The 23,012-nt window shown below is 47.2% G+C and overlaps 1 protein-coding gene across 1 annotated transcript in view; it reads left to right on the forward strand.

Annotated features, from left to right (window-relative positions):
* SLAMF8 (SLAM family member 8) overlaps nucleotides 1–21,099 on the forward strand; it is a 240,184-nt gene extending 219,085 nt beyond the window's left edge. The window contains exon 5 of the mRNA XM_069217782.1: nucleotides 19,274–21,099. Coding sequence (XP_069073883.1) covers nucleotides 19,274–19,332 — 59 coding nt within the window. The 3' untranslated portion in view covers nucleotides 19,333–21,099. The remainder of the gene's footprint in view (nucleotides 1–19,273) is intronic.
* The last annotated feature ends 1,913 nt before the right edge of the window (nucleotides 21,100–23,012 follow it).

Consider the following 23,012-nt stretch of genomic DNA (forward strand, 5'->3'; position numbering starts at 1 on the left):
ATTCAGTGATGTAGGAAGGATACAATTCGGACTGCATGGGGTCCAGACTTTTAAGGACTTCTCAAAATTGGGTGATAAGTGGTCATTTAATACATCAAAGGTCCTTAATCACTGAATTAAGAAGTTCCATCACCAGGGAATGTCTATAAATGAAAATCAAACATTTTAGAGTAAAAAAAGCTGATAGGGCTGTCCTCATTATCCTAGGTCTCTGTGTGCATCAGAAAAGGGTAGCGATGCGTCGATTCCTTACTCGTGGAAAATTCTGTCACACGGTATCCAGTTCCTGGGCCCTTGGAAGGTGAAGTTGGCAGACAAGAACTGAAAATCTACGCACAGACGGCTGTGGGGGAAAACTTTCGATGCACCTTCCGTGACGTGGCTGATAAACGACACGCCGCCGGCTTTGCAGCTGAAATCAACACTCCACCTGCATCATGGCTGAGAGATCGACACAACATGGCTGGAGAAATGACATGCAGCACCCGCTAACGGAGGCTGAGAATGATGCAAACCCACGCAGTGCGGTTTCTTGATACTGTGCAACTGGATTTTCCACGCCTCGTCCCTGGGCGTCAAAGTCAACCCGACTCTGCATGGATCCGAGGTGCCCTGCTTAGAAATCGACGCATCGCTCTGTTGCGAGAGAAAAATAAAACATCGCCGACCCGACCAGAGAAGGAAACAACGCACAGCCTCAATTACGAGTAAGGAATCGATGCATTGCTACCCTTTTCCGACGTACGCTCACCTGTGCGGCTTTATTTTTTACGCTAGCCAGGTACTTTGTGTAACAACAGCATTCTCACTGTTTTCTAAGAATGAAGAGTCTTATTCTTTTTAAAATTCATATCCTGACTTGTGGATGTTGGATTTTTGTCGTTTTTGACTAGGTTAGTGTAGATAAATATTACCTATTTTTCTAAACCTGTGTTGTGTAATTTTGTAGTGTTTTTACTACCAACCAAAGACCCCATTTCTAACACCTTGGCTTAATGTTGTTTGTAAACTGAAAAAGGAGGATCAGATGGCATCACGATTGCCCCAAAAAATTGAAAAAAACTTTAGGATTAGAAGGTTAGTAAAAGTATCTTGCAGTGGCATTGCAGTCACTGTAAATTCCCAGAGAGTGGAAGGGAATCATATTGGTGCGATTAAGCAGAAGCAGTGACAAAATAATATCTGATAATGAGTACCTAAAAGCCTTACTGAGTGTGGAGAGCAAACTATTTTCAAGAGAAATGCAAGGAGAATTCCCTCCTTTTGTTAAGACAGATGAAGTATACGAAAAGGAGTTATGTCCCTAACTATGATGGCTGAGTCCATACTTTCAGACGAAAACAAAAGTTCTGAAAAACTGGGAATCATATCGAAAAGCATAGATTCTGAATTTTGAGAAAGGTTGAGTAAAACATTCATGGTATGTAAACGGACTAAGGGCCTGATTTAGATTTTGGTGGATGGGTTACTCCATCACAACGGTGACAGATATCCCGTCCACCAAAATATACATCCTATTATATCCATTAGGATTTATATTTCGGCGGATGGGATATCGGAGTAACCTGTCCACCAAAATCTAAATCAGGCCCTAAATTCTAACAGGCCTTGCGTTACAAGTACCTGGAGGTTACATTCAGCTGCAGCTTGAACTGGAAACAACATATTGAAGACCCCACCGTAACATCCTTCGAACATGGCTTGCGTCTCAGACGTTTATATTCACTGTATGGGAGAACGTTCATGTGACCCCTGTCCAAGATGTTTGCTGTGAAAATCAGAGCTGTGCTGTTACATTGCACTCAGGCTCTTATGCTGAAAAGTGCGCAACTTCAGGATTACATAGAATGCAATCTATTGCAGACGTGACAGGGGCGGCTCCTCCATTAGGGCAGAGGAGTGTTGCCCCCCGCCAGCAGCAGCCGGTGCAAACCTTTAACAACCAAACGATAATAAACTATGTTTATTATCATTCGGTTGTTAAAGGAGGGGGCATGGTGTATGATGAGGGGAGTGCCCTGTGCACTCCCCTCCGTGCGCATGTGTGTTTGTCCGGCAGTCTCGGGCCTGCCAAACACAGATGCGCACAGGGCTCTCTCCAGCCCACCAGCACAGTTGTTGGGCTGGAGAGAACCTGCACAGGCTCCCAGTCTGCCTGGAAGCACCTTGGCTGGGCTCTCCCAGCTAACCCTGTTGCTGCTCTGAGCATCGTCAGGATTGGCCAAGGGCAGGCTGGGAGCCTGTGCCTGCCTCCAACAACGGGAGAAAGAGTAGCGGCGTGGTAGCGGAGCAGTTAAGTTTTATTTTTTACATTTAAATGTTTTTCAATTATTATTCCCCCGGCCCCTTTTAACCCCGCGAGCCACAACTGTAGACGTTATTTAATATTCAGCCACAGACTCCCCTCTGCGCAGATCTTCTGGACGTTGTGGTTCCAACCATATCAAAAATAATGGAATAGCTGTTTTACTTACTAATTCAATCACATTCAGAAAAGCACAGGGAAATTATTGGTGGCACTGATTTGGCAAGACTTGGCCAGAGGGGCTTCCAGGACAGGCTGGAGGTCAACATCTGGTCATAGATCTATGGTCTCCAGAGGTTCTGGGATACTACAGACTCTAACAATGGGACAGGAAGAGTTTGGAATTGTGAATGAGCAATATATGCCTTTTGAGCAATGGACAAAAACGCAGCAGAGAAGCTCAATGCAGAGAGATTGTTAATTGATTAGGTGCAATAACACCCTCAAACCCTAGTAGTGACTCTCTCTGGTGTGCCTACTGAGGCTAAATCAGAATATCAAGTAGGCATTTTAGAATCTGTAGCTCAATGGAAGTGCATCACAGTATGATAGTAAGACTGTGCGCCTGCGTGGGATGGATGAGGAAACTTTTCTATACCTCATGTAACGGGCGAGGTGCCGATCCCGGGTCCGAAGCTCCCGTCGGGGAAGAAAATCGATACCCCCGGGGCACGGAGGAGGATTCCCCTAGAATGACGTATGACGCGGAGGGCGTCATAAAGAGGAAAAGAGAAGACGGACGAGGAGAGAGGTCGGAGGAAAAGGAGGAACCGAGAACGCGGAAGAGCCGAGGAGAGGAAACCACCACCATCCAGGAGCCGGAGGAAGAGCGAGAGAACACCGGGGCAGGAGAGCAGAACAGGAAAAGAGAACCCACCTTCACCCAGGAGCTAAAGGGAGAGGAAGACACCGCCAGCAACGTGATCGAGACGGAGGGAGAGACCCGGAAGGCGGGACGCCTCGAGGACAGGAGGAACCAGTGGGCGACCCCCAACCCGACCGAAGAGAAATCGGGGGACCACCTACTTGCCGGCCGCGCCCCTGGAGGGACGTGGCCCTCCCAGGTACGACTATACCCTGCCTGGCAGACTCTGTCAGGTTGGCTCACAGGGAAAAGAGGGAGGTGGGGGGAGAAAAGGGAGGACGGGGAGGGTTCTTCAAAGGAAGGGCATAGACCTGTAGCGAGAGGGGAAATCCGTTTACTTAACCCACGGACTGGGACACCTCCGGAGAAACCCTAGAAAGAAGAGAAGGGGTTGACCGGGACACAGGGGAGAGAAGGCACAATAAATAAATAGAGAAACCCACCACAACCAGCACCGCCGACCTACCTGTTTCACCACCCCTACTAACCCCTATCTGACCCCTTACCTTAGCCCTACTTCATTTTTCACTTACCTGATTATTTTTATTTTCCTTTCTTTTGGGGAATACGGGCGACCGGAGGACGGGAAACCAGACCGCCTCAAGACGGAGCCAAGACATCACCAGAGCCTGGAAAGAGAAAAGAAAAGGGGCTTTGAGGAAATAGAAACTAGGGCTGATCTTGTGAAGAGGAACAAGAGAGGACTGGCCAAGATATGAATAAAACAATAATATTCCCTCAAATAGCAGTGCCTGTCGTATTCTTCCAATATCTTGCATAGGTCAGATAACGAACCCATTTACAGTGGTGTCAGAAGTGGGATATTGGAACAAGCGACAGGAGAATTCTAGAAGATGGAGGGTGCACCCACAATGGCCGACATGATGCAGCAACTGGCTGAGGGCCAACGCCATCTTCAAATTGTATGGGAGGAACAACAGAAGGCTGCCAAGTTGGAAAGGGAGGCTCTGCAAAATGCACTTAAAAGTCAGGCCACTATCATGGCCAACAATCAGTTGGTACATGACAACGCCATAAAAACTTTGACTGATACCATTGCCGCAACTAGGGTACATCCAAATGTACCGAGTTCCGTTTTGCAGAGATATCAGGAAGGCGAAGAAACCCCGACGCCTTCTTTACTAACTTTGAACGCGTTGCCCTTTCAGCCACCTGGCCGCAGGACAGATGGGGTCAATATATCGCTCCCTTGTTAACCGGGACACTTCAAGCAGCATATCAAGCGGTTAACCCAGGAGGAACAACGCCCTATCCGGACATCAAGAAGAGTATCCTAGAAAGGGTCGGTTTTGATACAGAACATTATCGGGTTCGCTTCCGGAAGGCCAAGTGGGGCCCCGCTGAGAACCCTCGAGCCTTATATTTCCGGGTCAAAGACCTAGGGCTCAAATGGCTTGGACCCATAGGGACGAATAGGGAAGACGTTATCGAGGCCGTCCTCCTAGAACAGTATTTAGATGCCCTACCCACCAATACTCGCCATTGGATCAAGCAACACCCAAACCCCGACACGAATACTACTATTGAGCTGGCCTGCGCTTTCCACCGCTCCCTCGAATTTAAAACACCACTCCCGCGGTTGTTACCTCAACCCGTTAGGCAAAACCCAGGACAATCCGCAGCCACAGGGAAAAGGCTAATAGAGGAACCGGGAAGATTACGAGGGGTGGAAAAACCATATGGGCAGCAGCCCCAATGTTTTAGTTGTGGGGAGTGGGGACACATTGCCCGCTTTTGTCCTTTGAAGGCCGGGAAACCCGAACCCATGGAAATAGGGATTACGAGAGGCCGGGTATTCTACACCGGGGGGAAGGAAACTCAATACAAAAAAATAGTGTCCATTAATGGAAGGGATACGTTGGTGCTCATCGACTCCGGATGTAGCCAGTCCGTAATTAGAGCGGACCTAATTACTGAGCATAACCTTGATCCGGATTTCACGGTATCCATATGCTGCATTCATGGGGAAACAAGGGAATACCCCCTAATATGGACTACCCTTTTTTGGGAAGGAAAAGAGACCCCCATACGGCTGGGGGTAGTTGAAGGTTTGGTGGAAGAAGCCATCATAGGAACAGACTTTAAAGACTTTCCGATCCTCTTAGACAGCACACAGAGTAAGAATGACCTGGATGCCTGGTTGGGAAGTGCCCCTTTTTCTGAACTAAACATACCAACCCCGGTGATCCGCTATAAACCCACTAAAAGAGAGAAACGAGAAGCCAGGAAGTCCTATGAAAGAGGAGATATGAACCACGATAGTCATAATGCACAGGTACTCGCCCTCGTTGGTCTTCCACCCTTCCGCTGTAGTCAAAGAGACGATCCCAGTCTGATCCATGCCTGGAAAAGCGCCAAACCTCGAACCATAGAGGATAAGGGTCCCTCCTTTATAATAAATAGAAATCTGCTATATCGGGTCACCAGTAACGAGAGAGGGGAAAAGAAACAATTATTGGTTCCCGAACCCTATAGGCAGCAGGTGTTGCACCTAGCCCATAGTCAGCCGGGGGGTGGTCATTATGGGAGAGAGAAAACCGAGGAGTACCTATTAAGGAAGTTCTATTGGCCTGGGGTTTTTTCTCATATCAGAAAGTTCTGTCAACAATGCCCTAGATGTCAGTTAATCGATCCCGGACCCCAGAAAAATGCCCCCCTACATCCTCTGCCCATTATTGACGTACCTTTCTCTAGAATAGGAATGGATTTAGTCGGACCACTTCTACCGTCTTCCAAGGGATACCGATATATCCTAGTATTGGTCGACTACGCCTCTAGATATCCGGAAGCTATCCCCCTGAACAGTATTAGCACCAAAAGTGTCGCCAACGCCATGATAAGTTTCTTCTCACGAATAGGGTTTCCCCGAGAAATATTGACGGACCAAGGGACCCAGTTTATGTCCAACCTAATGGCTCAGATCTGTCAAATATTAGGGATACGACAGCTAAGGACAGCGGTTTATCATCCCCAGACAGACGGATTAGTAGAGAGGTATAATCGCACCCTGAAGACCCTCCTGAGAAAGACGATTTCCGAGTCAGGTAAAGATTGGGACAAGAAACTTCCTCTAGTGTTATATGCGGTCAGAACCCATGAACAAGCCTCTACAGGGCATAGTCCATTCGAACTGCTGTTTGGACGACAGCCTAGAACCCTATTGGACATGGCAGCTGAACTATGGGAGGAAGACGAAAACGGGGAAAAGCCTCTCCTAGAATACACTAGCGAGTTAAAGTCTCGACTACAAACAATATGGGAAGATGTGAGAGGGCATATGGAAAAAGCCCAGGAGAAACAGAAACGATACTATGATAGGAACACGCAAGTGCGATCTTTTGTAGAGGGAGACCGAGTATTAGTGCTTTTACCCAGTTCAGACAATAAACTCTTGGCAAAATGGCAAGGACCCTATAAAGTAATAGCAGCAGTAACTCCCGTAACCTATAAGCTACAACTAACAACTAATCCCAACCGATTTCAGATCTTTCATGTTAACTTACTAAAAAGATGGGAGGAATCACAGGTGGATCAAAATATGAACTGCTTAATTAATACAGTAAAAGAGCTCGAAATAGGGTGGTGCCCCACGGACCCCCCCCCCAAGGGGCGAGGTACCCCTCCGAAATGCAGAGTTAACAGTGCAACAGAACCAACAACTAAACCAACTCCTTAATAAGCAGCCCCACATGTTTTCCCAGATGCCAGGTAAAACAGATCTAATCCACCACCAGATTATAACCCAACCGGGAAAAATAATCCGGTTACGCCCCTATCGCATTCCCGAAGCAAGGAAGGTCATAGTTGAAGAGGAGGTAAAAAGGATGTTAGACATGGGTATTATAGAGCCGTCCCAAAGTCCCTGGTGCTCCCCGGTTGTATTAGTGCCAAAACCGGACGGATCTGTACGGTTCTGTATCAACTTTAGACAAGTCAATGCCGTGTCCCAATTTGACACGTATCCTCTTCCCAGGGTAGACGAACTTCTAGAACGGCTGGGTAAAGCTAAATACATGTCTACCCTGGACCTAACCAAGGGGTACTGGCAGATTCCTTTAGCTAAAGCAGATAAAGAAAAAACGGCGTTCTCCACCTCTTCCGGTTTATATCACTTTAACGTACTTCCCTTTGGACTACATGGGGCCCCCGCCACTTTCCAGAGACTGATCGATACTATATTGCGACCACATACCAGATACGCAGCCGCCTATCTGGATGACATTGTTATTCATAGCGAAACCTGGGAAGACCATTTATCCCATTTAGAACTGATTATTAAAGCACTGGCGGCGGCCGGATTGACCGCCAATCCTTCCAAGAGCCGACTGGCCTTCAATGAAATTCCCTATCTGGGGTATCATATTGGAAACGGGAATATCAGACCACAAATGAGTAAAATTTAAGCCATTTTACGCATAAGAGCACCCAGTACAAAAAAGGAGATCCGTTCCTTCCTCGGACTAGTGGGATATTATCGTAGATTCATACCCCACTACTCTACAGTAGCCGCCCCTCTCACTGACCTGTTGAGGAAAGGTCAACCTAAGAATATCCCAAGTTTAACTATTCTACAATCCCATAGCTATCGTACCTTACAACGATGTCTAACCACGCAACCGGTATTAAAATGTCCTGAGTTCAGCCGTCCCTTCCACCTACAAACGGACGCATCGGACGTAGGCCTGGGTGCAGTACTTTTTCAAAAAGATGAAAATGAGATAAGCCATCCAGTGGTCTTCATTAGTCGCAAGCTATTTCCACGGGAACAGAACTATCCCATAATAGAGCGTGAGTGCCTGGCCATTAAATGGGCTGTGGAAAGTCTTCAGTATTATCTCCTAGGGAGGTCCTTCCTTTTATACACCGACCACGCACCTCTTACCTGGCTCTCGAGGTATAAAGATACCAACGCTCGCATTTTAAGATGGTTTATGGAGCTTCAACCTTTCTCCTTCCAGGTTTGTCATCTCCCTGGGGACCTTATGGGGCAAGCGGACTATCTGTCTCGATTTCCGGGACCTGGGGGGCTCGAACAGCCCCATCCAAGGGAGGGGATGTGTAACGGGCGAGGTGCCGATCCCGGGTCCGAAGCTCCCGTCGGGGAAGAAAATCGATACCCCCGGGGCACGGAGGAGGATTCCCCTAGAATGACGTATGACGCGGAGGGCGTCATAAAGAGGAAAAGAGAAGACGGACGAGGAGAGAGGTCGGAGGAAAAGGAGGAACCGAGAACGCGGAAGAGCCGAGGAGAGGAAACCACCACCATCCAGGAGCCGGAGGAAGAGCGAGAGAACACCGGGGCAGGAGAGCAGAACAGGAAAAGAGAACCCACCTTCACCCAGGAGCTAAAGGGAGAGGAAGACACCGCCAGCAACGTGATCGAGACGGAGGGAGAGACCCGGAAGGCGGGACGCCTCGAGGACAGGAGGAACCAGTGGGCGACCCCCAACCCGACCGAAGAGAAATCGGGGGACCACCTACTTGCCGGCCGCGCCCCTGGAGGGACGTGGCCCTCCCAGGTACGACTATACCCTGCCTGGCAGACTCTGTCAGGTTGGCTCACAGGGAAAAGAGGGAGGTGGGGGGAGAAAAGGGAGGACGGGGAGGGTTCTTCAAAGGAAGGGCATAGACCTGTAGCGAGAGGGGAAATCCGTTTACTTAACCCACGGACTGGGACACCTCCGGAGAAACCCTAGAAAGAAGAGAAGGGGTTGACCGGGACACAGGGGAGAGAAGGCACAATAAATAAATAGAGAAACCCACCACAACCAGCACCGCCGCCCTACCTGTTTCACCACCCCTACTAACCCCTATCTGACCCCTTACCTTAGCCCTACTTCATTTTTCACTTACCTGATTATTTTTATTTTCCTTTCTTTTGGGGAATACGGGCGACCGGAGGACGGGAAACCAGACCGCCTCAAGACGGAGCCAAGACATCACCAGAGCCTGGAAAGAGAAAAGAAAAGGGGCTTTGAGGAAATAGAAACTAGGGCTGATCTTGTGAAGAGGAACAAGAGAGGACTGGCCAAGATATGAATAAAACAATAATATTCCCTCAAATAGCAGTGCCTGTCGTATTCTTCCAATATCTTGCATAGGTCAGATAACGAACCCATTTACACCTCAGTACCCTCTTCCTACTTTCTATGTCTTACCAGATTACTAGCGCCCCTAGTAATAGCAGTGGTGGTGGGAAGTCTACTACATATAGCCAATCCGAGGGTGTAGCTGGGCTCACAATTGGCAGTGTAGTTGGGGTTGGTCTTGTTAAGGAGACCACAGAGGCTGTTTTAGTCTCTGATGGTGGTATTAACTTTGCCACCTTGGTTGCTTGTCCCCTTAATATGGGTAAGTACAAGCAACTACCCCTAATTAATGGTGTTGAGGTTGAGGCCTACAGGGGCACAGGCGCCAGTGTAACTATGGTTATAGAGAAACTGGTTCATCCTGATCAACACCTACTTGGTCAGCAGTACCAAGTGACTGATGCTCACAATAACACACTTAGCCACCCCATGGCTGTTGTGAATTTCAACTGGGGGGGTTACTGGTCCAAAGAAAGTTGTGGTAGCCACTGAATTACCTGTAGATTGCTTACTAGGCAATGATTTGGAGACATCAGCTTGGGCTGAAGTGGGGTTGGAGGCTCATGCAGCAATGCTTGGCATTCCTGGGCATACTTTTTCTTTGATAAGGGCTCAGACCAAAAAGCAAAAATGACGGGGAAACTTGGATCCTGAAACAATGGACCAAGTGCTCCCAAAAGCTAGGGGTAGGAAGGGTAAATCCTTGCTCACTATCCCTCCCTCACCAGAAGATTCCCCTTTTGAGGAAGAGAAATCCTCTCCCTGTGCAGAACCTGCACCAGATGAGCTGGCAGCAGACACTGCTTAGCTTTAGGGTGCAGGGGGCCTGCTAGGGAAGAGCTGAGTGTGGCACAGCAGACCTGTCCCACACTAGAGGGTTTAAGACAGCAAGCTGTCAAACAGCAAAATGGGGATGCCAGTGATAGCCATAAGGTGTATTGGGAAGACAACCTCCTGTATACTGAATCAAAGGACCCTAAACCTTGACCTGCAGTGAGATTGGTCATCCCTTTGCAATACAGAGAGTTTCTTCTTACCTTGGCACATGTCATTCCTTTGGCTGGGCATTTGGGCCAAATTAAAACTTGGGACAGGCTTGTTCCCCTGTTTCACTGGCCTCATACGTCAGAGGACACCTAAGAGTTTTGTCGCTCTTGTGTGACCTGCCAAGCCAGTGGCAAGGCTGGTGGCACTCCAGTGGCCCCCTTAATTCACTTCCAATGGTTGGAGTGCCATTTGAAAGGGTAGGGGTTGACATAGTTGGTCCCCTGGACCATGCCACTAGGTAGCCTGAAGCCATCCCCTTAAGGACCATTACAGCTCCTGCCGTGGCAAAGGCCCCCCAAGGAATCTTTTCCAGAGTGGGCTTCCCTAAGGAAGTGGTGTCAAACAGAGGTAGTAACTTCATGTCTCCATACCTCAAAGCTATGTGGAAGGAGTGTGGTGTAATATACAAGTTCACTACTCCTTATCATCCACAAACAAATGGGTTGGTTGAGAGGTTTAATAAAACTCTCAAAGGTATGATAATGGGACTCCCTGAAAAACTCAGAAGGAGATGGGCTGTCATGTTACCTTGCCTCCTTTTTGCTTACAGAGAGGTACCCCAAAAAAGGAGTGGGCTTTAGTCCCTTTGAACTCCTCTTTGGACACCGTGTGAGAGGTCCTCTTGCACTTGTTAAGGAGGGTTGGGAACAACCCTTAAAAGCTCCTAAACAGGACACTGTGGATTATGTACTTGGCCTAAGATCAAGAATGGCTGAGTACATGAAAAAGGCCAGTAAAAATCTTCAGGCCCGCCAGAAGCTACAAAAGCAATGGCATGACCAGAAGGCTGTCCTGACCCAGTACCACCCAGGACAGGTGTGGGTATTGGAGCCTGTGGCCCCAAGAGCACTCCAGGACAAATGTTTGGACCCCATCTAATTTGTTGAGAAAAAGGGTGATGTTACCTACTTGGTAGACCTAGGCACTGCCAGGAGTCCCCTTAGGGTGCTCCATGTCAACCGCCTGAAACCCTACTATGATAGGGCTGATCTCACCCTGCTCATGCCAACTGATGAGGGACAGAAAGAAGGGAGTGACTCTCTCCCTGATCTCTTCTCCACCACTGAAGCTGATAGCTTAGTGGAGGGAGTCGTACTGGCAGATTGTTTTACTGCTGAGCAGAAAGATAACTGTGTAAATCTTTTAAGTCAGTTTTCTGAACCCTTCTCACTATACCAGGTACCACTACTTGGTGTAAGCACACAATCAATACTGGATACACTTTACCTGTCAAGAGTAAGATTTATAGGCAGCCTGACCATGCCAGGGACTGCATTAAACAAGAGGTTCAGAAACTGTTAGACTTAGGAGTGATTGAGCCTTCAGAAAGCCCATGGGCTAGCCCAGTGGTGCTTGTTCCTAAACCTCACAGTAAGGATGGTAAAAGAGAGATGAGGTTTTGTGTTGACTGTAGAGGGCTCAACCAAGTAACCAAGACAGATGCTCACCCTATACCCAGGGCAGATGAGCTGATTGATACACTCGCTTTTTCCAAGTATCTGAGCACTTTTGATTTAACTGCAGGGTATTGGCAGATTACATTATCAGAAGATGCTAAACCCAAAACTGCATTTTCAACCATTGGAGGGCACTATCAATTCACTGTGATGCCCTTTGGTCTGAAGAATGCACCTGCCACTTTTCAAAGGTTGGTGAACACAGGGTTGGAAGCTTTTAGTGCAGCATATCTGGATGATATAGCTGTATTTAGCTCAACCTGGGATGATCACCTGGTCCACCTGTGGAAAGTTTTGGAGGCCCTGCAGAAGGCAGGCCTCACTATCAAGGCCTCAAAGTGGCAGATAGGGCAGGGGAAAGTGGTTTATCTGGGCCACCTGGTAGGTGGGGAACAGATTGCACCACTGCAGGGGAAGATCCAGACCATTATGGAATGGGCTCCCCCTACAACTCAAACCCAGGTGAGAGCCTTTTTAGGCCTCACAGGGTATTACAGGAGGTTTATTAAGAATTATGGCTCCATTGCAGCTCCTCTTAATGACCTCACTAGTAAAAAGATGCCTAAAAAGGTATTGTGGACAGCTAGCTGTCGAAAAGCTTTTGATGAGCTCAAACAGGCCATGTGCTCTGCACCTGTCCTAAAAAGTCCTTGCTACTCTAAAAAGCTCAAAGTCCAGACTGATGCTTCTGAATTAGGGGTTGGGGCAGTGCTATCACAGCTTAATACTGAGGGCCAGGGTCAACCTGTTGCTTTTATCAGCAGGAGGTTGACCCCTAGAGAAGGTGTTGGTCTGCCATAGAGAGGGAGGCCTTTGCTGTGGTCTGGGCACTGAAAAATTTGAGACCATACCTGTTTGGTACCCACTGTATTGTTCAGAGAGACCATAAACCTCTACTTTGGCTAAAACAAATGAAAGGTGAAAACCCTAAATTGTTGAGGTGGTCCATCTCCCTACAGGGAATTAACTATACAGTGGAACATAGATCTGGGAGTACCCACTCTAGTGCAGATGTACTCTCCAGATATTTCCACTTAGACAATGAAGACTCATCTGGGCAAGGTTAGCCTTATTGTCCCTCGTTTGGTGGGGGCTGTGTAGGAAAGTACCATCTTGCCTGGCATGTTACTCCCATTTTTTACTTAGATGTATGTTTTGTTTGCCTGTGGCTCTGGGATCCTGCTAGCCAGGACCCCAGTGCTCATAAAGTGTGCCCTGTATGTGTTCCCTGTGTGGTGCCTAACTGTATCACTGAGGCTCTGCTAACCAGGACCTCAGTGTTTATGCTCTCTCTGCTTTAAAAATTGTCACTGCAGGCTAGTGACTAATCTTACCAATTCTGATTGGCCCATTGAACACCCTTATAATTCCCTAGTATATGGTACCTAGGTACCCAGGGTATTGGGGTTCCAGGAGATCCCTATGGGCATTTCTTTTGCCCCCCCCTTAGGGAGCTCAAACAATTCTTACACAGGACTGCCACTGCAGCCTGAGTGAAATAACGTCCACGTTATTTCACAGCCATTTTACACTGCACTTAGGTAACTTATAAGTCACCTATATGTCTAACCCTCACTTAGTGAAGGTTAGGTGCAAAGTTACTAAGTGTGAGGGCACCCTGGCACTAGCCAAGGTGCCCCCACATTTTTCAGGGCAATTTCCCTGGACTTTGTGATTGCGGGGACACCATTACACGCATGAACTACAAATAGGTCAATACCTATGTGTAGCTTCACAATGGTAACTCCGAACATGGCCATGTAACATGTCTAGGATCATGGAATTGTCACCCCAATACCATTCCGGTATTGGATGGACAATTCCATGCATCCCCGGGGCTCCAGCATAGAGCCCGGGTACTGTCAAACTAGCTCTCTGGGGTTTTCTCTGCAGCTACCGCTGCTGCCAACCCTCAGACAGGTTTCTGACCCCCTGGGGCCTGGGCAGCCCAGTCTAAGGAATGCAGAACAAAGTATTTCCTCTGAGAGTGGGTGTTACACCCTCTCCCTTTGGAAATAGGTGTTAAGGGCCTGAGAGGAGTAGCCTCTCCTGGCCTCTGGAAATGCACAGATGGTGCCCTACTTGCATAAGCCAGTCTACACCGGTTCAGGGATCCCCCCAGCCCTGCTCTGGTGCGAAACTGGACAAAGGAAAGGGGAGTGACCACTCCTCTGACCAGCACCTTCCTAGGGGAGGTGCCCAGAGCTCCTCCAGTGTGTCCCAGACCTCTTCCATCTTGAATGCATAGGTGTGAGGGCACAATGGAGACCTCTGAGTGGCAAGTGCCAGCAGATGACGTCAGAGACCCCTCCTGATAGGTGCTTACTTCTCTCTGTAGCCAATCCTCCTCTGAGGGCTATTTAGGGTCTCTCCTGTGGGTTTCTCTTCACATAATTAATGCAAGAGCTCACCAGGGTTCCTCTGCACTTGTCTCTTCAACTTCTGCCAAGGATCGACTGCTGACTGCTCCAGGGCGCCTGCAAAACTGAAACAAAGTAGCAAGAAGACTACCAGCAACATTGTAGCGCCTCATCCTGCCGGCTTTCTCAACTGTTTCCTGGTGGTGCATGCTCTGAAGGCTGTCTGCCTTCACCCTGCACTGGAAGCCAAGAAGAAATCTCCTGTGAGTTGACGGAATCTTCCCCCTGCTAATGCAGGCACCACACTTCTGCATCACCGGTCCTCTGGGTCTCCTCTCATCTTGACGAGCGTGGTCCCTGGAACACAGGAGCTGGATCCAAGTGTCCCCGACAGTCCAGTGGCCCTTCTGCCCAAATTTGGTGGAGATAAGTCCTCGCCTCCCCACGCCAGACAGTAATCCTGTGTACTGCGAGAACTGCAGCTGCTAGGGCTTCTGTGGACTTTTGCAAGACTTCCTTTGTGCACAGTATAGCCCAGGTCCCCAGCACTCCGTTCTGCTTTGCCCAACTCGCTGAGTTGGACTCCGACTTTGTGGGACCCTCTTTTGTTATGCTGAGACAACCATTGTGCTCAGATCTGCTAAATGCCTGTTCAGGTGCTTCTGCGGGTGCTGCCTGCTTCTGCGTGGGCTCTCTGTGTTGCTGAGTGCCCCCTCTGCCTCCTCCTCCAAGGGGCGACCTCCCGGTTCTTCCTGGGCCCTGGAAGCACCCAAAACCTTGAACCGTGACTCTTGCAGCTAGCAAGGCTTGTTTGCGGTCTTTCTGCGTGGAGACAACTCTCCTTCCTCCAGCATGCCGTGGGACATCTTCTAACCAAAGGAGAAGTTCCTGGCGCCTTCTGTTGTTGCAGAATCTTTGGCTTCTTCCACCAGGAGGCAGCTCTTTTGCACCTTCATCCGGGATTTAGTGGGCTCCTGCCCCCCCCAGACACTTGCGTGACTCTGGGACTTGGTCCCCTTCCTTTGCAGGTCCTCAGGTCCAGGAATCCGTCTTCAGTGCTTTGCAGTCAGTTGTTGTCTTTGCAGAATCCCCTATCTTGACTTTACTGTCTTTCTGGGGTAGTAGGGTAACTTTACTCCTACTTTTCAGGGTCTTGGGGTGGGGTACAACTGTATTTTGTAAGTTTGCGCCGCTTTTGCGTCAAAAAATGACGCACATGCGGTGCTAAAAAAAAGTATAAATACGGGCCTTAGTGTTTTCTTACATTCCCAGCGACCATCTACACACTACACTAGGCCTGGGGTCCATTTGTGGTTTGCATTCCACTTTTGGAGTATATGGTTTGTGTTACCCCTAGGCCTATTGTCTCCTATTGCATTCTATTGTGTTCTACAGTGTTTGCACTACTTTTCTAACTGTTTACGTACCTGATTTTGGTTTGTGTGTATATTTTGTGTATTCTACTTACCTCCTAAGGGAGTATATCCTCTGAGTTATTTTTGGCATATTGTCACTAAAATAAAGTACCTTTATTTTTTAGTAACTCTGAGTATCATGTTTCTTATGATATAGTGCTAAGTGATACAAGTGGTATAGTAGGAGCTTTGCATGTCTCCTAGTTCAGCCTAAGCTGCTCTGCTATAGCTACCTCTATCAACCTAAGCTGCTAGAACACTACTAATCTACTAATAAGGGATAACTGGACCTGGCACAGGGTGTAAGTACCATCAGGTACCCACTGTAAGCCAGGCCAGCCTCCTACATGTATGTCGGGTCACTCCCCTGGTGCCTTTGTGTCCTGATATGTTGCAAGCTACCCCTGTAACTACCACCCACCCTACCTCGCTGTGCCTTGATTCTAAAACTGACTACCTCTCCAATGCATGGTATGTATAAACCCCAAACAGTAACAACATAACAACTCTGTGCAATTTCCTTTGCTTGGCACATCATAAGGTCACACAGTCAATGTTTCTGTGCCTCCCTCGCCACAGTTTCTGTGTCCTATTCTGAATTCTTCACCCTCTGCTGCGTCTGAGGCCCGAAATATGACCCAGATCTTACTGCATCATGCAGTCACCATTGTTCAATAGGATAAGTTCTTCATTAGGCCACTGAGAGAGTACCTCTGAGAGGCAACACCTTACTGCCAACTGTTGATCCCTTATCTGAGGTCCTCTGCAGACATCGGCCTTCCTCCTCAGAGGCAAGCTCCCTTCATTTATTACTGATAAGAGTGTCACTACAATGCTGACCTCCAGCACTGTTTTCACTTGTTCTGCATTCATTTGCACTTTTGTCGGGAGGCCTTGGTACTTTTGTCGTTCCTTTGCCTGATATGCTGACTGCCATCCAGCGTGTCTCTGCTTGTGGGATGGAGGGTAGGACCACAAGTCTTGCTTTTCCAGCCAGGTCCAGACCTCTTGTACTGTCAATATGAAATGAGCCTTGTCTCTCTGCACAATCTGTAACTTTGCCGCGAAATGAATGTATACTTCAAATCCAACTGGCGTAACACTTTTATGATCAACACAAACGCCCCTCTCCGTCTTTGGACTAGGGTGGTAGAGTCTGGGTATAACTTGACCTCATATCTCTCAATTACCTCATGGCTGGGTTGTGACACCTGCAGTATGATATCCCTGTCCCTAAAGTTAATCACTCAGGCTATGATCTGCCGTGGGCACCCCCCAGGTACTGGAAGGATTGCTGGATTCTGTGGGTTCGTTTGACCGAAACGAACCATGATGGACCCCCTTGAAAGGACAGTCTCTGCAAGCCACTTCTCCACAAATAGTTCTGTGTTGGACCCCTCTGCTCTTTCTGGGACCCGCACCAGTCTCAAATTGTGACAACAGGACGTTCCCTCTTTATCCACTAGGCGGTTCACCAGCATCTTGAACTCCCTTTCCATAGCTGAACATTTTAGGGTGAGCTCCTTAACATCCGGCAGGACAATCTCAAATAATCCTCCTCTGTTACTCGGTCTGCCTGCTTTATATGATCCTCGCACAAGAGGCCCACCGTGTTTACCACTGCAGTGATCTGCCCCTCCGTTATCACCTTTATGTCCCTGATGGCTTCCAGAATGGTCGCTGTATGCTCAGCTGGGAGATGTCCATCCCCAATGTTGTTGTCCGCACTCCCCCCTCCGCCACCACAAGTGGGTCTGGGGACTTCCCTTTACAGCACAAATATTCCCCATCCCTCCATGGGTGGGTTCACCAGTGTCTTCAGCTGGTGGGGGGGTGGTGTATTGGGGGTGGGTAAGTCAAACAGAGGTTCCCCTCAGAGGCCATTATGCACACTCAGGACATTTCGTTCCACACAGAATCGACACTCAGGGCTCTGGCTCACTGATTGCCACTCAGGTCCGCCCTCACCCAATAGTGACTCCTCTCTTGTGAGGCAAGGTCGACCCCAGGGCCCCTCATTGCCGGAATGGGGCTCATCTTGCACCCCCTACCGCAGAACAGTCCTGTTGTCTACCACAGTGTGATGCCCCCACTGAATCTGGTGCCACTTTTAGCCCCAGGGACCAGTCTCCTGTGGCTGTTTCATCCCAGACTGCTGATCCATGATATGGGCCCTGAGCCTACACCTCTGGGTTGGGTGGTCTGGATGCAGAGTCGGGTAGGGGGCATTAAGGGGGGGGATTGAAGGTTCTGTCCGCTGCTGAGATTCTTCCACCACCGTCCATCTCTGCAGTTATTCACCGTCAGTGTTCCCAGGTGCAGCGCAGCCCCAAGTGCTGGCCTTCATTACGGGGCCTCACCTCTGACCCACCAGGGCCCATTTGCCTCGGGTCCCTCTGCAGGCCTCGTAGGCCTAAGTCGCTCTCTTTTGTGCTGTGTCCTCCTGTTGGGCCCCGGGCCCTCTGTTCAGCCTCGCCCATTCTTCGTGACCCTTGGGTGCAATCTCAGGTCCTGACGGCCACCTTCTTGACTGTTTCGCCACTTGCTGCACTAGATTAGGAGCAAGCCCAGGGGCCACCGGCTGCTTCCAGTGCCGCTATCGCCTCCCCTGTAGTCCCAGGGTTTTCCCTCTCACCATCTGGGGAGTCAGAACTCGGCGGTGCACAGGAAATATAATTGGCCACATGAGCTTCCCAAGACATGTCTCATATCCCAGCTAGAATCTTTCTGCATGCTTCTACACATCCCAAGAATCTGCAGATTTTTTTTTTTAAACTAACTAGTATTTAACTCTTTCTAATATCTGTTTGCAACAAATAAAAAAACTGTTTTTTTAGGTTTGTGGGAAAGGTGATGGTGTGACCATGTATTATATGGGATAAAGTACCCCCTGGGGTACATGATAAGTATATTGCAAGTCACCTCGGAGTTCCATAACCTTATAAAATAACTCGGTCTTTGGTCTAGATCCTCTATATGGTTTTGGAACTCCTTGGTGACTTGCAAATCCTTATAATGTATGGCAGGGGGTACTTTATCACTTATATAAATGGCAATAAGTGAATCACCTGTCTCAGTGTTCAATGGACCAGGAAAAATGCTAAATGTAATCATGGTCAATTTTTTATCCATGACTGCTTCCAATCTATTTTATATATTTTCATAACAAACTGTGTTTATTAAAATATGTTAACACGAAATGGGTCCATTTGCCAAAGTACATTGGACTTGATGCATATGGACCCAAGTAGGCCTAATCGCTAGATGCAGCCAATGCACCCCAGAATCAATAATATTGCAGGCCTTTCAAGACCTGGAAAAAGAGGTGGGGGCAGTTACCCTAGGTCTTGGTTCATTACGCGTCACTCTTTGGAATATATTTTTTTATTTCAATATCATGGCTTAGCACAAAATGGTATTTTAAAGACATACTTTATGTTCTGTGCATATGACTTCGAATATATGAAGCCATAGTTACTGTTTCAAAAGGTAGTCTGACAGCTCAAATCTGATGGCCCTGGCAGGTAGCAGAGGATACTTTGTGAGCCCATGTAGAATAACATTTGCATAGGGCTTCTGGGTTTCAGGGAGATGTGCAGGGCTATCTAAAATTCAGCAGCTGACTCACCACTCGTGACTTTTCTGTGTATATGTAGCTGAAAAGTGAAAACTACTGTTTGTGATTGACAACAGGTGCTCTTGTTTGACTGACAGGTAAGAAGAAAAAGAAAGAAGCTGAAGCCGGTGGAGAAGCTGAAGAGCTGGCTGTGTAGGAACCAAAATCGTGTTGCGATTATAGACTGAGGTTTCATCATCGACTTTGCTGTACATAAAGCAAAATGCTGGATACCTGTATGGAGTGGTTACACATTCAAGCATTGCCTTTGTGAAACGCTGTAAGAGAGACTATGCAGATAATGCTGCAGAACAAGGGGTTCCTCTGTACTGACACAAGGGAAGGAGGCACAAGGGCAGCAATACCGTGGTTGAGTTTAATCAGCTGAGGCTAAAAAAATTCTTGAGTACTTGCACTGAAAACAATGTTCTTAAGAATGAAGACTTCTAAAAAGCTCGGGTGTGAAGCTTGCAGTTGTTTTATTCTGTAGATACATTTTTGAAAGTATGTAGTGAAAGAACATAGAGCAAGATATATTATATTTAAACTTAATTCTAAGTGACCTTATCACAGTTGCAAGATTGAATTAATCAACGCAAAAGAAGACATCTCAATGCCCACAGTAAAGATTGTCAGCCTTTTCCCTAAAGTTATTCTTCCTAGTGAAACTCAATGATTGTGTTCCTTCTCAGACAACTGCTAAGGAAAGCCAACATATCGCAATCATGTGCAGTGTAGGGTGCCTGCAATGTCAGTTCCCCGATGCCCCTGGTTAGTATGCTTTCACCACAGGTAACATGTTTGAATGGGCCATCGGATGGTTTGAGGAGGGATCAACCCATTCTGGGGACAGCACCATGTAAAACAGTGAACCCAAGGGCATTAGGCTGCAACATGCCAGGTCTTTTTAGCTGGATCTGAGATTCGTGAGTGCTAGAAGAATGTCTGCAATTTGTATTAGGAGCGATGGAAAACGTATAGATTTAGGCCACAAACTACATAGTCAAATTGAAAAACACATTATTACAGAACTTTAAAGTCAATATTACATAAAGAGAAAAAAAATTGCAAGAACAGTAAGTCCGTCTTTATCTGCAGAACTTTTGGCTTAACTAATGCGTGTTTCCTTTTCTATACTAAAATAGTACTTTACTGTTCCAGGTAAGCAACATCATGGGCATATTAGAATGTAATATAACGCCAATCTATAACAAAAGGCATTATAAAAGGGCCGCTCATGCATGTGTATTAATGCAGATGCCCATGGGGCCACTCGGTTATGTTTTCGTTATACTTTGTGTAAAAAAACACACATTCTAAGATGGCCACCCATTCATTAAAATGCTTGCGTACAGGTGGAGGTACAGATTATCAAATCGTAAATATCATCCCACCATAATGTCGTAGGCAACATATTGAGGGCAAAATATCGGCGAGGGTGACATTTATGGGTTTATTATAGTTAACATCTCATCCAGGTACTTGAAGATATGTACATTATCAAGGTACTTGGAGGTAGATTTAAAAATAGTAATTCCATCCTTACTTGCATGCACTTACCTCACTGATATTTTGCCTAAAATATTCTGAAAGGAAAAGATATCCAACTTGATATTCCGGACTAAAATCATGCTCGCCCAGGGGTGCCCATTTTGGAATGACGTTTAATAAAGTATGCCAAAAACATTCCAAGATGGGCATTTGTCTGTGAAAGCACGAGGCACACACATACGTGCATAAGGGTGGCTATCCTGAAATGTTTTTGTCATAATTTATTAGTATATTACTGTTCCAAGATGGATGATGGACTTTTGAAAAGTAAAACAATAACAAAGAATGCAGTGTATCATTTGCACAGAGCTGCAGGCCCTACCAGAAAAGAAAAATGTGGAAAATATAACTAATATAAAGTTTGCGAACCCTGGTATTGAAGTACACTACTTAATGTGGGCATGAGCACAATGTGCAGTGTATGCCTTGTGAGGGAAGCCAATGACTGAAGTAGGCTGACTTATTGCACAATGCTGAATACTGTGGTGGATGAAAGGAAAATGTGGATGACACTGCAGCAGATCAACGGATGATGATGACTGACTGAAGGTGCTTCAATTATAAATGTGTGCATTTATTAAGATTTTTATTGTAAAAACCTAAAAAAAAGACATATGAAAAATAAAAACATTTAAATATATATTTATTAAAATGACACCTGCATTCCATGAATAAGGCACTCACATGAAGTTTTGTATTTCGTTTTAGGAATAAAATGCACACTTTAACATATAATATTCTATATCAGATGTTGTCTGTGTCATCAGAGTTGTCCAAGCAATTTTTGAAGGCACGTCGTACTTGCTTACAACCCGCATCCTCCACTTCTGATCATACAGATCTATAAACTTTGAAAACTACTATAAGCCTTTTGGTTTGATATTAGAAATAGGCATTACATTCATCAATATTTCAACCACTTCTCTATTGCAGATATACAGTTCACTTAGCATCCTACTAATTATGTGTAAAGTCTAGCGGTGGGAGAATTCCTAGACTTTGGCCCTCATTATGAACACGGCGGTAAACACCACTGTGTTCATGCTGGCGGTCTTTCTATAGACTGCCAGCCCCTTGAGACCCCGCCGGCCGCATAAAGAACATTCTGCTGGGCCAGCAGGCGGAAACCGTGTCATGGAGCCGCCGTCAATGCCTCAGTGCGGCGGGTGCAGCAGCACCCTTCGCGCAGATCACCCTGCGTGACGGGGCACTGCACGGGTGGCCCTAGAGAACCCCTTCCGCCAGCCTTCCCCTGGTGGGGAAACCCACCAGGGAAAGGCTGGGGAAACTGTCAGTGAATGTAATCCGCCATCGTCAGGCTGCCTGTTGGCGGTAGCCTGGCGGTGGCAGAGGGCTGCCACAGGCGGCCCTCCCTGTGTTCGTAATATGGTGGTTCAGACCGCCATGCTGGTGGCGGTCTTTTCTGCCGCCGCCGGCATGGCGATCTGAACCGCCAAGTACGTAATGACCACCTTAGTTTGGAAACAGACACTCCATCAGCTTTACAAAGGTGAGGCATGATATCAGGCCCTACAAAAATGTGAAGAAGCTCAAAGACAATGCCTTAATAAAAATTATCCTTGGTATATTGCTTCTGAGGAGTAAGCAGCAGTAGGAGAAGGTCTTTGTTTAATTTTAAGTGATTTGAAATGCTCTGCTAAATCTGTATACCTCTGTCAATAAAAAATATCGAAAGAAAAGGCATCAGGGGACAGTCAAAATGGAGTCTGTACAACCGGGAACCACCTGGAAAAAGACGTATGGATGAATTAAAAGTTCACCCCCACTACTTTTACTTCTACAAATCGGAATTACTATTGTTTCAACAGACAATTAGTTCAGCCATACACATTGCTTTGACCTCAACATGGCGCTGGTGACCAAACTATTACGTTTGCACTTTAGTTTGTACATCCTCTTTTAAAGCATGTCAAAATCATGACCATAGTCTCTGAAATGCCAAAAGGACAAAGTAATTTTTGACACTCAAAAAACATTCAGTCAAAGTAATAACAATTACCAGCTTGATATACAAGCACTTGTGCTGCAGTCTACGGTTTGTATGCCCTGTGCAGATTGCTTGTGGTTGCTGTTATCCACTTTAATGGTAATCAATTTACCAACCTTTGAGGGATAGCAGCTGAATTTGCTTGCCATGAGTTGAACCTGTGACCTTCAATTCACATCATGTGTTGGTTTACGGCTCCTATGAATTAGGTAGGACTGTGCTTCATGTCAACTTAAACTTCAGGATTTAAGGACTTGGCCTGTCTACACCATCAGGAA

This window comes from Pleurodeles waltl, chromosome 12, assembly GCF_031143425.1.
Source record: "Pleurodeles waltl isolate 20211129_DDA chromosome 12, aPleWal1.hap1.20221129, whole genome shotgun sequence".
Classification (NCBI taxonomy): Eukaryota; Metazoa; Chordata; class Amphibia; order Caudata; family Salamandridae; genus Pleurodeles; species Pleurodeles waltl.